This window comes from Lathamus discolor, chromosome W (assembly GCF_037157495.1).
Source record: "Lathamus discolor isolate bLatDis1 chromosome W, bLatDis1.hap1, whole genome shotgun sequence".
Classification (NCBI taxonomy): Eukaryota; Metazoa; Chordata; class Aves; order Psittaciformes; family Psittacidae; genus Lathamus; species Lathamus discolor.
In genome coordinates this window covers 2,053,108-2,069,475 of record NC_088908.1, presented here as the reverse complement: position 1 = coordinate 2,069,475, position 16,368 = coordinate 2,053,108, and the positions used below count along the sequence as shown (strand labels likewise).

The window sequence follows — 16,368 nt, the reverse complement described above, 5'->3', positions numbered from 1 at the left end:
TTCAGACATATAGATATTTATTTGTTTTGGTGAATTATACAAATGGATTGACCTGCTATCGATGCCAATAGAACTTTATTGAAATATGGAATGTAAACAGTTGTGTGAAATAGAAACATTGCAACCTTATAGAAAAATCAACTCTTTCACCAATGCTGCAGAAGGAAATTCTGTGTTTAGGTGCTGGTAGGAAAACACTCTCCAGCTTCTAGGTTTGAGTGTCACCAGAACCACTTGATGAAGTCACAGAACAAGTAGAGGAGGCAACTGTGAACTGTGGAGCTGTAAAGCCATCGAGGGATCTGATTAAAGAACCCACAAGATGAACCCCCCACCCCCCGCAACAGGATTGGCACCCCAGAATTCAACAAATGGTTGGCTTGGTTAAAACAGGAGGTGGGATCCCAAGTCCTGGATCAGTAGCTGCACAACCCCCTCCCCAACAGACCATGCTGCTGCTTGCTGATCCTTCCCCCTCCCTGGCCTCCTCTCTCCACTCCTCCATCCTACAGCGCTGAACTGCTCCAGAACTGTGCTCTGGCATGAATTTTCATGGCAGCCACGTCATGAGGTACATGGTTGCACACCTAGCACAAGAAATCTTGCAACACTGATTTTCCTGAGCTCAGTGGGAATGTCTGGACAGTCCCTCCTCTCTCTGGCCTCAAGAGTAGCCCTCACATTCACAAGTTTCCAAAGCAGGTCTATTGAGTTTCCTCTCAGAGAGAGCCCTTGTCAAACATACCTGGAGAGGGGAATCTCATCTCTTCCCAGAAACATGGATCAGCACCTTTGTTTTAATGCTCCAAACCAATCCTGAGATGCTGCTGGGTTTGTGAGGCTGGTTTTTGTTGAACCTCTCCCCAACCACCCCAGTATTCAACAACTGAAACTGGAATTCAAGGGCCAAATTCAAGCCCAGAGTGAGCAGTAGGACTTGGACCACCAAACAAGAGTTGCACCTGCTGACCCCCAGCCTGAATTTGGTTCCAGTCTACAAGTCAGAAAGGCATGTTAAGAAAGAGGCATGTTAAGGGCTGATGGTGGAAGGACCAATTTGTCCCCACCAGTGTGCTAGGGAAGGCTGGACTGAGAAGGAGGAGAAGGATCCGTAGAGATGTGAACCAGAATCAGTTGTGTTGAGCCCTGGGGATATCACTACATGTTTAGCTCTTGCAAGACCATCTGCCCAGGGCTTTGGTACCACATGTTTAGAGTTACATTAGCCACAACCACCAGAGAGGAACTGAGGTTTATGACACCCCCCCCCCAGGTTAGATTTCTGCCAAGTATAAAGGGGAGGGGAAGGGGGGGGGGTGTCCTTGGTTCTTTTCCCTTCACTGTGTGACCGAAGGTTTTGCTTTTATTTGTAAACACCTTGAATTAAATGTTGTTTTCTAGACTTCATCGTGTTGTTGTCAGGCCACTGGAGAGCACAGCATTTTCTGAGCTGGGCTGGGACTGCTCCTTCACCACTGGATCTGCAGGAGACCAGGACCGGGCAGGAAGGGGAAACAGCATTTAATAAAGCGGAAGCTCCACCCTGGCAAACCCTTCCAGAGAACTGCCCTCAAAACCCACAGAGCTGCCAAGGCTTTCACAGAGCAGGGAGCTGGAATTTGCCCCACAGAGACCCCTCTCCATCCTGGCTTCTCCACACTCACAGAAATAGGGGTGGTCCATCGCCTCCTTGGCGGTCAGCCTCTGTTGATGGTCATATCTCAGGAGCTTGTCCAGGAGGTCTAGAACTTCAGGACTGATCAGGTGTCTGTTCTCACTGTGAATGAAGTTCTCCCAGCGCTTCCGGGAATGCCTACAAAGGGACCAGCAGTCACTGCCCAGATCCCACCAGCACAGCCCTGCCACTATCCACCTCTGAGAAGACAGGGCTACAACAGACTCTGCTACAGCTCTTCCCTGCACAAGCTACTGCTCAGCAAGCACTTGCCAAAGGGGGGGAGCCCTCTTCTTTATGTATACTGTTGTGTGGATGTCCTACACCTGGGAAAGGCCCAATATTGCATATTCCCTTCTGCCTACAGGGCCTAGACAACAGGATGCAGCAGGCAGGATGATACCCTTGGGAGCAGAAGTGCTCTGGCTTCCCAGCCAGCTTGCCGGGAGCTGTCCTTGCTATGCCACCCACCTCTTGTCCTTTCCAGAAACCTCATCTGGGAGATGTTTAGCCCCTCAGCCCGCACTCAACTCCAGTGTCTACATCTCCACTTCTAGAATGTCAATGAGCAAGAGAAGAAAGAAACGGGATAGCTCGTGGATCATGGGAGAGGCAAGAGCAAAAAGTCTGCATTTCAGTGACCTCCTAAGATGACATGAGCAGCCAGACAGAGGCCTGCAAACAGCACTATGACCCTGAAGATCAAAGCAGGCCTTTTCTGAGAGTCCTTCAAGGGGATGGACATCTGTTTACCTCTGTGTTACAAAGAAAAAAGGCAGCATTTTGCTTCTCCACTTACTGGCCCAGGATATCATTGAAGTGTGGGTCCAGTTCTATGTGGTATTTCTTGAGATACCCATACAGCTCATCTGTGCCCAGGACCTTTGCGATGCGAACCAGCTGGAACAAAAGGCATGTTGAGAGGGAGCAGGACAGGCCACCACTCTTTTGCAGAGGCAGAGCTACCCAAATCTAAGGAGCTCTCCTTCTGGAAACATCCCAGATGGAAGGAATATCTTCCTTGAAACTTGTTTTTGCAACACGTGCAGAAAACAAGTCTCCTACAGAAGCCAGTGAAGCATAATCCCAGATGGCTTAACTAAGCACATAGCAACATCCTCCCAGCCTGGTGGTCTGATCCCCAGAACCTCCCCACTGTACACACAGAGATGAGGTGGTGACAAACATCTCATGGAATAAGCCAGGTAGCAAAGTCTTTACTTGGTCATAATTGTCCTGGCCGTGGAAGAAAGGCTCCTTTCGGAAGATCATGCTTGCCAGCATACAACCTAAACTCCACATGTCTAAGCTGTAGTCATACATCTGAGGGAAAAAAGGAGAAGCTGTGAGAAGAGGCATGCTCACCACAGCCCGGTTCCCCAGCTGCACAGGCAACCTCAGCCTTTTCACTTCACAGCCAGCCTCTTTACAACCCAGGTAATGCCCTGGCAGACACAACCAGACACCCCAAATGTGGCCAAAGTGCAGCTGCAAGTGGTATCACTGGCTAGGAAGGAGGAGGCAGACTCTTACTTGGTAGTCCACAAGCAGCTCTGGTCCTTTGAAGTACCTAGAGGCCACACGGACATTGTATTCCTGAGCTGGGTGGTAGAATTCGGCCAAACCCCAGTCTATGAGCCGCAGCTGAACATGCAATAAAGAGACACAGAGTCAGGAGCCCCAGGACGAGCCTGTTAGGTGAAGCCGCACTGGCCAACCCTCTCAATGCTGTGATGCTCGTGTGGAGCCTGGGATGCAGGGAGGTGCTCTGAGGACAGGAGATGCTCTTAGAGCTCTGGTCAGTCTCTTCCCCCATCACCAGCTGCTGGGGCAAAGCCCAGCTTTGAGAGCTCCTCTGCCTGAGTCCAAGCACACTGGTACTGCCAGGCAACTGGATCCTCACCAGCACCAGCAGCCACAGCAGACAGGTCCTTGTGCACCAGGGAACAGGCAAAAGCCTATTCACAGTCTTATCCTGCTGTTGAGAGGCACTGGCCCAAAGGCAGAGTTGATCTTAACTGGGGACTGAAAGCAAGAAACAAGGTAGGAGGGGGCTCACTACATCCTGCAAGCCAGACCATCTCCTTCACAGTCCAGGGATGAACAACCTGCTGCATTACTGAAGGACAGCAGGTCTAGGAAGAGATTTCCCCCTCATAAACCTCACCTTGCCTGTACAGCCACCACAGTACTATAGGATGAGCTTATGTTCCCTAAGGAAAAACATTCACATGTATTTCAGACAAGGCCACCCTCCTTCTGCCCAGGGTCTCTGCAGCCTCCCCAGCTGGAGACTGATGGCCCAGACCTACTCCTCTCAGCAAAGAAACCCAGCGTGCTTGGCTGGGGTGAAGAACAACTTCTAAACTATGGACTCCCACTGTGGTGCCCCCCAGTGGGCCTTTGGCCATCTCCTGCAGCGGAACAGTGGAGGGGAGGTGGTAAAGAAAGGTTACAAGGGTAAGTCCAGCTGCCCAGGCTATAGGTACAGAGGTGGCAGAGTTTCCAGTTTCCCTGGAAACCCCCTGCTTGTAAGCCCTGGTGCCACAGTACCTTTTTCTGCTGGTGGTCTATCATGACGTTGTGGGGTTTGACGTCCCTGTGCATGATCCCCATGCTGTGACAGTAATCCAGGGCCTGGCACACACAAGCATATACATTAGACAAGTCTGTAACCATGGGCACAGCAGTAGAACGTTCAGTTCTCAGCCAGGGGCACGACTGCCCTGTGCACAGCAAGTGCTGCAACCTTGGCATGAGAAACTGGCATCTTCACCTCTTATGCTGTACATGAGTAATTGACAAGCTGGCAACAAGATGTGTCCTACTGCAGTCCCAGATCCTGGAACTGTGCTCCCTGCATAGTCTTTGAAGAACACGATGCAGAGAGGCATCACAGTGCTCCAGCCTGGTGAGCACTGTGCTTCCTAGGTTCCGCTCTATTCCCCAGGAAAGGATGATTCTTACATACATAGACTTTATGGCCTTCAAGTGCTGCTTTCCACCCATGTCCCAAAACACACTTAAGCTAGAAAATCACCTCTGCCCTGCTCATTTAAGCCAAACCTGCACTTACAAAAGGCAAGTGATGGCATGTGAGGGCGAGCAAAGCTACCTAAAGCTTGAAGGCAGGAGTATGCAAGCTCTCCAGCTCTATGACTTTGCACCATTCACCCTCCTTCAGCTGTTACATTGAGCAAAGGGGTGAGAATGTTGTTTTCCCATCTCCAAGGGGGAGGGACACTCATCCATCAACATCTATCAGATGCTCTGAGACCTCCAGCAGCACAGAAGGAGGGTACAGCCTGCAGTCATTCAATATCCAAGACATCAGTGCCAGGGATGTAATGTTGTCCTTGGGCCCCAGCTGCAGCAGGAAGCAGAGGAGGCAGCAGCTTCCATCACAGCAAGGCCTCAGGGATATCCCTGCACTGACACGTGGCCTCACAGCCAACAGGAGTCACAGCAAATGGCAGTCCTGGGATCTCCAGTACAGGAAATCTGTAACAGGTCAGACAGACTGTTTTCAGGGATGAAGCTGTTCTAGTGTCTTGCTTGTCTCAAGGCTGGATCATCTAAACCTCACCACCCTTCCCACTCTAATCCAGGGCTGCCCTCAGTAGGAAGGTCTTCCCCTTGCAGGCAGGTGCAGCAAGCTTAAGACTGCAGAGAAGAAAGCCTTCCTCAAGGCCACTAGATGTACTGCAGGAAATCTGCAGTCATGAAGCCCTGAAGCACAAAGGGCTTTCCCTAGCCTGTCCTACACATTTCCAGAGGCAGGGTGCCTGCAAAGTGCCAGCCCAAAGTCCTGAGGCCCTACTGGGACCTGACACAACCCAGCTGCTGCTCCAGCAGGTCAGCACAGAAGAGCCCTGGGATTAGCCAAAACCTGTAAGCTCTCCCTATATCCTGCTGTCTCCCATGGCCTGTGGCTGCAGACCCCAGAGGGGCAGTGCATCAGATCTCAGATCTGCCGTGTGACTCCATGAGCATTTCCATGGGGAGGTGCAAACCAGGCTAGTCAAGAGGAAGTATTTAGGGCACCCTAAATTCCTGCCCCCTTCATCAGAGGGGCAGGGAAAGCCTTGGCTGGGAGGCCTCAAAGGAAAAACACCAGTGTTATATCAACACATAACAGCTAGCAGAAACAGAAGCTTCATTCCCCAAGACCACATTCATGGGGGTTCTGTGACCACAACTTGGGCTTGAAGTGTCCTAGATCCCTTACCCAGAGATGTAGGGGTCTAAAGACCAAGTGGGCAGAAGACACCTATTTGAATACTGCAGCAGAAGCAAGCCTGGAGGTGGCAATCCCTCCTGCTCTCCTCAGCATGCTGAAGAGTCCCCAGTTCCCCAGCCCTGCAAATACCTCCCAATGTTTGTACTGGGTCTGGCTGGGAGGGAATTGATTTTCCTCATAGCAGCCCAACAGTGCTAGAAACACAGGGACCAAGCACAGCTCTACCTGGTATCTAATAATTACAAATGCTCCACAGGGAAAAAACAGACCCCAGAGAATCGGACACTTTTGGAAATGACCAAAGGTTCCCAGTTCAGCTGCAATACCTCATAGCAACAAGCTAGATAACCAGATCTCTTCCCAAACCTTCCCAGGTTATGAGACATGGATTCTGCACTGAACATGAGAGGCAACTGTTTAGTAGCAGTGCCCCATGTGCCCTGCTACTACCTCTCTCATTCCTGGTGTCCCCGTCCAGACTTCCACATGCAATGCCACTCACCTTCAGCAGCTCATACATATAAAACCGAATATCATAGTCTGTCAGGATCTGGTACAGTTGCTAAAACAAATTTGGGGAGGGAGGAAGAAAAAAAGGAGAAACAAAAATAAATACTTGACATTAATAAATACAAGAGATTTAGATTAATTTTATGTCCTGTACCCCACTTGCCTCTTATCACTGACCCCATTACAGATCCCTTGTGAATGCTGCTGCTCCCAAGGGCTTGTCCTGGTCTCAGACCTGCCAGGGCTACACACTAGGGAATCCAGACAGGGTGCGAGAGACCCCGTGAAATACTACTGGAATCATTCAGCCCTGCCATGACTTCTTTCCAGCAGGAGACAGGCAGGCTGCCTGTTCAAGGAGGAAAGAGCATGCCTTTCAGAGCACACTGGGTTGGCACAGATGATCTCAACTCTCAGTTCACATGCAAAGTCACCACAGTGACTTGACAACATCTGTAACTCCATTCAGAGGAGGCAGGTTGGGAACACACGGGCAAGGTTTCCAAGTGCTCAAGGTGGGGCAGGGAAGAGGAAAACTTTAACCTAAAGGAGCATAGGGTGGGGAAACACAAAAGGTAGAGACAGCCTCAGAGGCTCCCCTCTATCCCAGAATAAAGGCTAATGCAACTCAACAGTACAGGAATGCTTGTGGGGCCAAGGAGAGCTCAGCTCAGTCTCAGGGACATGTTTGTTGCCAGCACACATTTGCTACCCTCCTCTGCTCTGTGTCCTCCTGCAGCTACTCCTGCAATTTAACCTGCACTATGCCACCAGCACTGTCACTGGAGACCTCATCACCCTGCTGCTCCCACGCCAAGTCATAACTGGCTCCAGGTTTGCCATCCACTCTGTCACTGGCAGCAGTGCCAGCCTGACCCCTGGACTGTGCTCTCACACAGGTAGGGCAAGGTGAGAGAGTCACAGGGCTGCAGCAGGACCAGACCTCTCTGCCCTTCCCAACAGACAAAGATCATCCCACAGCTCAGTCAAATCACCAACTGCATCAGAACTGGAGCCAGCTGCCATCATGGCACCACTTGGAAGCTTCAGGAAAAATCCCAGAGCAGGGAACTGAAATTCACGTTCCAAGAAAGCAGCTCTAGACCTGGATCCCCCCCCCAGCCCATGCTGAGATCCTCAGGATCCTGCCTTACTTAGGGCCAGCTCCAAACAGCCCCCCACCCCCACCCAGTATTGCTCTGGGAAATCATTTGACAACACACAAGCATCACACACACAGAGCTTTACCAGCCTCCAGGCCACAAGCTGCACTGTATCCTCATGAGCTGGGATGATCCTAATGCTTCTGAGCAACCCACTGAAGCAAGTGAGCAGGGAGCATAAAAGACATAGCCACAAGCTACAGCAGGGATAGATTTCTTGACCTGGTTGTGCATGGCTGTGGTGCACGACCCACAGCCAGCAGATGACAACTAAGCCCTTCCAGGACTTTGTTTAAATGGCTTGCTTGGGTAACAAACACTACGGGAGGGACACATGCTTAAAACATGTCTTTTTGGGAATCAACACCCTGTTCAACTTCACCTGGCAACATCAATGCACCTGAGGAAGGAGGAGGGCTGGAGAGGCAGTGGCAGAACAAGGCCAGACCTCATTTTCCCCATTCCCTGTCTCCTCTGCCTCTCGCTACTTGCAAGCAGGGAGGGATGGAAGGGAGCTCACCAATGCCTTTCTTCCCAGGCCCACAATGCAGTTGCTTCTCTGACTCACAGCCTTTAGCAGAGGCAGCCGTTGAGGAACCAGCTTTAAACAGACCTCCATGGAAGAGCTGTCTGTGAAACCCAGCACCTCTGACCTGCACACTGTGCAGACAGTGTGATTAGCAACACCTAGGCTCCATGTGTTGCAGGATACAGTCCTGAATACACAAGGCTCTGAAGAACAGAACCAAGGTTTCCGCTGCAAGTAGGTCCCACACAGCAGCTGCCCCAAGGCTGACAGTGGGCTCCAAATCCCCTTTGCCCAGCCTAGCAGGGCAGAGCAGATACCTCCTTTACAGACGTGTCCCATGCTCTGCTCTATCAGAAAACTATCAGAAACATCACTGTGGACATCACTCAGACCCAGCTCAAACATCTGCCCAGGTAGTTTGCCAGCACACAAACACAAGGTATCGGGAGGTATGGGCTGGTCTCCTTTTGCTATACAGAGCAAGAGGAAAGGCCAAACTCACCCACAGGCAGCCTCTACTCTCCAGCTTTAGGTGATATTTTGGCACACACCATGTAACTTGGCAACTGGGTCAATTGCTGAGGTGAGTAGCTCGAAAGAGGATGCCTTCAACACCTGAACAGGGGGAAGCTCAGCGTCCAGGAGCCTTAACTCAGAGTGGCAAGAGCCACTGAGGGAGCCTCAAATCCTAAACAGGACTTGCCCAGGAGCCAGCAGCAAGCAGGGACTCACAGGGGGCAGCACCAGGAGGGACAACGGTAGATTTAAACAGGTTATCATAGACCATTGCCAGTCAAATGCTGAAGTGAGAAGCTGCAGGACACTGTCAATAGACTAAAAGATGCCAGGGAAGCTGAAAGGAAGCAGGACTGCTTGCTCCAGGCCCAAACTGTGCAGGGGCCTCAAGTTCATGCAGGAAAAGAGGTCATTAACCCAGGAAGCTGGGAACTAGTAACAAAAAAAGAAGGAAGAGGACAATTAAAACCAAGGGACTTCCTCCTAAATTTGATGTCCCCACCCAGAACAGCTTCACAGTTCTGCAGGGGACGAACAAGGTAACACACACCTGGGTCGGAGCAATCCCAGGCACAGCTACAGACTGGGCAAAGAAGAGATTCAGTGCGGCCCTGCAGAGAAGGACTTGGGGGTGCTGATCGATGAGAAAATGAACATGAGCCAGCAGTGTGTGCTCGCAGCCCAGAAAGCCAAACATATCCTGGGCTGCATCAAAAGGAGCGTGACCAGCAGGTCGAAGGAGGTGATCCTGCCCCTCTACTCTGCTCTCATGAGACCTCACCTGGAGTACTGTGTGCAGTTCTGGTGTCCTCAACATAAAAAGGACATGGAACTGTTGGAACAAGTCCAGAGGAGGGCCACGAGGATGATCAGGGGACTGGAGCACCTCCCGTATGAAGACAGGCTGAGGAAGTTGGGGCTGTTCAGCCTGGAGAAGAGAAGGCTGCGTGGGGACCTAATAGCAGCCTTCCAGTACCTGAAGGGGGGCTATAGGGATACTGGGGAGGGACTATTCATTAGGGATTGTAGTGACAGGACAAGGGGTAATGAGTTAAAACTTAAACAAGGGAAGTTTAGATTGGATATAAGGAGCAAGTTCTTTACTGTAAGGGTGGTGAGGCACTGGAATGGGTTGCCCAGGGAGGTTGTGAGTGCTCCATCCCTGGCGGTGTTCAAGGCCAGGTTGGACAGAGCCTTGGGTGACATGATTTAGTGTGAGGTGTCCGTGCCCATGGCAGGGGGGTTGGAACTAGATGATCTTAAGGTCCTTTCCAACCCTAACTATTCTATGATTCTATGATTCTAATTGTAGACTGATCCATTAGTGCCTGAGGAGGCAGAGACACGCTTCCCCTCTCTGTGGGGCTGACAGGAGTTAAACCCTTATTTTCTATGAGTGAGCAACACAGCTGGCTATATGCAGGGAGCAGCATCTGCAAAGCAACAGGGTGGCTGCAAGAAGCTGTCAGAGATACTACTTTGGGGTAAAGCATCCCAGCCACAGCAGCAACGCCAGCCACACAAGGGAGGAGAAACTCTCATACTTCTGCATCGCCTGTGCAGGGCAACAACTGTTTTTGGACTAACCTTGGATGTACAAGAATAAAGCACATACTTCCCTCACAGGAACCTGGCCTGAGGTGCAGGGAGCGTGGAAGACTTGAGTCAAAAACCTGCTGTCCTCACAACTCCCAACAGGCTGAACATCCTGAAACAACCTTTCATTACTCACCTTTTTTGCCCATCTCTTCTTCAGCTGCAAACTTGCTAGTGTGTTTTAAGATCAAAACAGCAAACCCAACCCGAAATTGCTGAAGACCTGGTTCTGTCCCTTTCTTTCCCAAGGGAATTTCCCTTTTGGAGCAACGGAAGGTGCAGTACCAGGTACACTCACAGACTACACAAAACAAGAGAGTTGGTAGTGGTTGAAGGACAGTCATCTCATTGCTAGTTTGAAACCAATTAGCAAAACCCATTTAATTTCACTGATTTAATTTCACTCAATTGACTGCAAAGCCCTGCAGTGCAGCTCTCATTTAAAGCAGATGACTGTGGGATAGCTTGAGTGCTACCAGATGACAATTAATACAGCAGGTCTGAAGAGACGCACTAGCCCTGTACACAAGCTGCGGTCCTCATGCAGCAGGATACATATGTAGTCTAGTTCCAAGGATGGAACTGATCATCCCTAGAACTAGTTTAGTTCTAAGGATGATCAGCATCATCCCTGCAAGTACAGAGCCATCACTTTCAGACAGGACTGTCCTGGGTTCAGCTGTAACAGTTATTTTTCTCCATCCTAGTAGCTGGTGCAGTGCTGTGGTTTTGACTTTAGCCTGAGAACAATGCTGATAGCAACAACTAAAAACATCAGTGTGTTAAGTAATGCTTACTCTGATCAAGGGCTTTTCAGTCTCATGCTCTGCCAGGGAGGAGGGGCATGGGAAGCCAGGAGGAAGCAGAGACAGGACACCTGACCCAAACTAGCCAAAGGGGTATTCCATACCACAGCACTTCATGCCCAGCATATAAACTAGGGGGAGTCACCCAGAAGGCCCAGGTTGCTGCTTGGGTTGGGCTAGGTATCAGTCAGTGCATGGTGAGCAATTGTATTGAGCATCACTCGGGTTTACTGGGGGTTTTCCCTTCCCTTTTTAGTTTTATGTTCTCTCCCCTTGTTATTTCCTTTATCATTATTATTACTGGTGGTAGCAGTAGTGGTTTTGTGTTATACCTTAGTTACTGGACTGATCTTATCTCAACCCATGGGAGTTACATTCTTTCCATTCTCCTCCCCATCCCTCCAGGAGCAGGGGGGAAGAAGGGGGCGAGCGAGTGAAGGGGAAGAGCAAGCGGCTGCGGGGTTCTGAGTTACTGGCTGGGCTTAAAGCTTAAATCATGACAAGGACCCAGCCAGGCAACTTAAGAAAATGTAATCAGCTCTGGGGAGATATCTCATAAATCTGCTATTTATACTGCCATTTAAAAATAGCCAAACCATGTGTAATACAAGCTGGTGCTTCTGATCCAGAATCATCCACAGCCATTGCTTAGGCCCCACAGAGCCACAGCTTCCGGAGAACTGAGGAAACCCAGCAGTTGTTTTCCCAGGTGTCCAGACATGAACAATGTCCTGCCATCTGAATGGGCAAAGGGGTGAAGGTATTAACAGTAAGCAAAAAATAGTAACATTGAAGGAAAGAAACTGCTGGACAGGAGACAACTAAGCTTGTGAGCAACTACTGCCAACAGGACAGAGGAAACCACAATCCTGTAAAGCAGTCAGCAACCTGCTGTATACAAGCTGTCCTGGTAAACCCTCATGCACCCTGAAGGCGATCTGCCAGTGAGAGGCACAGGCACTTAACTCCAGCAGAATTTGGCTGCTCAGGGAGATAAGGACTGTGGAGTAGAGGGGACAATGACTGGAGCTGGGTGCTCTCCGGCTGCTTCACGTATAGAGGTATAGGGCAAGCCAAGACCTCCAACACAAGTCATCTCACCTACTCTGTTTTCTGCTTGGTAAGGGCACTTCAGAGCACAGGAAGAGACAGCTTGGGAGCCTCTATGGAAGATACCCACAGGTACCCTCTGTAATTTGCAATTACACTCAATAATCTGCCAGTTAGCTATAGCCCCAATAACCTACCCAAAAGAGGCAGCAGAGCCCATGGGAATGTAGCTCAAATAACCCACACATCCCATATGTAGCTAGTGAAACTAAGGTTACAAATAAGCTCTGAGCATGAACAGCCATACTGTCTGCCCTGGGGGACATGTCTGCATTCCCAAGACAAGTTATTCCTGCTTTGTACCAATCAGCATCAGAAGCATCAATACTTTCTGTCTTGGACTTGCACAGCTGTGAATCTGGGATTCCTTGAGGAGCCAGGCTCTCTCCTAAAAGCCTAGAAATGATCTGCTGCAAACTCATAGAGCTGTTTCTAATGCAACAGCATGTCTGGGACAGCTGACTTACCATGGACACCCAGCCCTGCATTTTGCAGTTCAGAGTCCCTGTTGGCCATCAGCCTCAAGTTACTACTTAACACTGCACTTACATGGGGGAAGCAAAGATACCATTGAAATAGGTGTAGCTGCTAATTAGATATTTCTTGTGTTGTTCAGCTCACTGCTGTCAGCCAGAAGCATTTCAGTCACACAGGCAGTGGTAGCTACACTCAGAGAAGGACCCACTTCATTTTGGGAAGGAATAATACCCCTTAGAGCTCCCCAGAAATCTGAAGAGCCATGGAATATGCTGCAGGCTCAGGCAAGCAGAAAAGCTCTTCAGATGTATTCAAGGCTGCTCAGTCCCCTGCTACCAGGCCCATGGGCAGTGGGAGATGTTCTCTCCAGCCTCTGCACCCCACAGTCCCCAGGTCTGAAGGATTCCAGCACAAACTGGTGTCACCTACTCCATCAACTGCACTGCTGTAAATAGAGAACCACAGCACAGGGATTAATTTGGGCTGAATATATAGCACAACAGTAATTACTAAATTGAGAGGGGAGTAAAAATATCTAACTTGTTGAACTTACTCCAAGTTGAGAGGAGATTCAGCTTTTTATTCCTTCTCATCTAGAGCCTGTTTACAGATTTCTAATTTACAGGGAGGAAGGTGAAGCTGACATAGGTGAAAACTCCAAACTCCCCCCACAGTCCTCAAGGAGTAACTGGCAGCCCAAGATCACAGCACTCAACAGAAACGGGAAGCCTCCGCTCTCCACACTCAGGCAGACTCACCTTAAAATCTGTGTTATTGATGTACTCAAACACCAGAGCAGGGGTCTTTGACTGCAAAAGAGAAAGAGAGTCATGGTTTAAAACACCCTCTTGACCTTCGTTTGCTCCAAGAGACCCAAGAAAGCTTTTGCTTCCTGCCCAACCCTCGCTTCAGAGAGTGAGACAGGAGCAGGACAGTGAGAGAAACACAGCCCTGCTCCTGCAGCAAACAGAGGCAAGCTCCAGAGACCCCCCACACCAAGCATGAACATGGCATTTTGGTCAGTGCTACTCTTCCTCATGCCCCAGAGCAGAGACAGCACCGGACAAGGCAAAGTGTGTTGCAAGCCATCACAAAAGGAAGGTCACCAGGACTGCCATGTTACAGCAGTGTCATTTCCTCTCTGTGGCTGCCAGCAGGCTGGAGTCACAGACCTCAGCCAGCTGCTACTCAGATAAACTTCCCAGGAATGGGGTAATTGTGACAATGCAGACAAAGGCCAACCGTATCCTGGGCTGCATCAAAAGGAGTGTGACCAGCAGGTTGAAGGAGGTGATCCTGCCCCTTTATTCTGCTCTCGTGAGACCTCACCTGGAGTATTGTGTGCAATTCTGGTGTCCTCAACATAAAAAGGACATGGAACTGTTGGAACAAGTCCAGAGGAGGGCCACGAGGATGATCAGGGGACTGGAACACCTCCCGTATGAAGACAGGCTGAGGAAGTTGGGGCCTCATAGCAGCCTTCCAGTATCTGAAGGGGGGCTATAGGGATGCTGGGGAGGGACTCTTCATCAGGGACTGTAGTGGTAGGACAAGGGGCAATGGGTTCAAACTTAAATAGGGGAAGTTCAGGTTGGATGTAAGGAGGAAGTTCTTTACTGTGACGGTGGTGAGGCACTGGATTGGATTGCCCAAGGAAGTTGTGAATGCTCCATCCCTGGCAGTGTTCAAGGTCAGGTTGGACAGAGCCTTGGGTGACATGGTTTAGTGTGAGGTGTCCCTGCCCATGGCAGAGGGGTTGGCACTAGATGATCTTAAGGTCCTTTCCAACCCTAACTGTTCTATGATTCTATGATCCACTAGTCACTAGGCAGGACAGCAACCAGAAGGATGAAAAGTGCTTAATATCCAATTGCCCAAGGAGATACTTCCAGATGCCAGACAGAAGTCAGAAGGCCACAGGCTCTGCTTTCTTACACAACATTTGTAGGGCTACAAAACTTCTTCCCTCATGGAAAACTCACAGAAGGGGTGTAAAAGAGTCTGGGGAACATGGAGAGGAACATGAGCCCATGCAAAGCAACCCACCTCAGGATACCCTGATGAGCTGGACACCGCTCACCCCCAGCTGCACAAAGGCACAAGCAGCACATAACCCAAGCTGAGAGCAGAAGCCAAGGGGCAGCTTCTCATGCCTGCAGCTGGTGGGAAGGAAACACATGGGCACCTACCACTGGATCCTTGACAGTGTCAACCAGATTAATGATGTTGGTGCCACCACGTAGATTCTCCAGAATCTTAACCTCGCGTTTTATCTTCTTTTTTTTCACTGGCTTAAATAGACAAAAGAAATTAGAAGTGAGAGTTCTTTCAGAAATTAACATCGATTTCTGCCACCATTTTTGACTGGATCATATCACCTCCCTCCTCTCTCTGCTCCCACCCTCACCATGGGACATCTTTAGCATGAACTAGGACTTCCCTCTAATCAGTGAAAGTTTTCCACTCATCAGGGGAAAATCAAACCACTCCAGACAAACATAATTGTGACTCCAGTAACTGTGGTTAAAAGCATCCTAGACTCCTCTGTGGAAATCTCAGCACACTCATTCTGTGTTATGCATCTAGAGCCACAGGACAAGCATGGTATACCTCATATCTCAACTTTTGTTTACCAGCACAAACCAGTTCTTTACTCCTTAATCCCAAACCATTTCCCAACAAGTACTTTAATCTAATGGAACAACAACCTGAAAGTCTCCAACACTAAGATTTCTCATAAGCTCAGACACTGCTACACCTAACTGCATGCAACCACCCCAAGAGCACACACCCAATCTGCACAGACCCAGGAACTCCCTCTGCAAAGTAAGCTTTTTTCTGGCCATCACCCTACACAGAGTGACAAAGACCAGCTGCTCCCAAGGCAGGGCATCCACTCCCAGGACAGCACTAGCTCTGTGCCTGCTTGGAAGAAAAGGCAGCTTAGAGCAGCTAGAAGGTGAGCCTTGGTTAGTGACCGGTGTGGGCATCACTGGTTGCAAGTGACGGGGTCTAGCAGCCCTTCACTGCAGAGCTGGAACGTCCCCTCCTGCACCACTGGTACCACTGCAGAGCCATCCTACAGGGACTGGTAAAGCCATTGCTCTACCTCTGAGGTTTGCTGATGAAAACCTTCCTCTCCAGACATTTTGCTTTCTACAACATTCACTATTCAGCATGGAGTCTGCTGTATGAGGAGGGGAGCAACAGGGAAGAGCAAAGAGGTACAAGGCACCTTACCAAAGTGACATATGTTATCAGATGTGAAGGACAAGGAGCCACAAGAACTCAACAGGTTGTGCTCACCACCTTGCCTCTGCTGCAGCCTCCCACTTCAATGAAGGCTGCAGAGTGCCAATGGGGCAACTCACAGTCCCGTCACAGGCAAATCCAAGGCAATCCCTGTTTTCAGACCCCTCACAGGAATGTACAAGCAGATGGGAAAAGGAAGAGAAGCTTTTTATATAGTGGGAAATATGGTGTTTAAATGATAAAATATGCTTTCTAGGCTCTTTCAGGTGGCTGAAACCTTCAGATTTGAATCCTGCCCTTCTCCTCTTCCAAGTTAAAAGGCAGGAGCTAGACTTTCAAGCCAAAATATGAGAATCTCAGCCTGAAGCAGAGTGCCAAAAATAACACCAATGCCGACACAGGGAGCATCAGCACCTCGTAACACCACCGTGGAAAATGGTAGCAAGACCACCAGCTGTCAGTTAGAGCTGGGGAAGGGGTGACCAACAGCCTGG

General features: G+C 49.9%; 1 protein-coding gene across 3 annotated transcripts in view; it reads right to left on the bottom strand.

Annotated features, from left to right (window-relative positions):
- The window catches only part of LOC136004282 (casein kinase II subunit alpha'-like), a 32,955-nt gene continuing 16,587 nt past the window's right edge, over window positions 1-16,368 (bottom strand). The window contains exons 3-11 of one of the 3 annotated variants that reach the window (XM_065660638.1): window positions 14,812-14,913; window positions 13,381-13,431; window positions 6,418-6,477; window positions 4,229-4,312; window positions 3,209-3,319; window positions 2,897-2,998; window positions 2,475-2,575; window positions 1,665-1,813; window positions 1-1,481 (exon numbers count right to left, since the gene is read on the bottom strand). In XM_065660638.1, coding sequence (XP_065516710.1) covers window positions 1,405-1,481; window positions 1,665-1,813; window positions 2,475-2,575; window positions 2,897-2,998; window positions 3,209-3,319; window positions 4,229-4,312; window positions 6,418-6,477; window positions 13,381-13,431; window positions 14,812-14,913 — 837 coding nt within the window. In that variant the 3' untranslated portion in view covers window positions 1-1,404. The remainder of the gene's footprint in view (window positions 1,482-1,664; window positions 1,814-2,474; window positions 2,576-2,896; window positions 2,999-3,208; window positions 3,320-4,228; window positions 4,313-6,417; window positions 6,478-13,380; window positions 13,432-14,811; window positions 14,914-16,368) is intronic. The other 2 variants (XM_065660639.1, XM_065660641.1) reach the window with 2 other exon arrangements.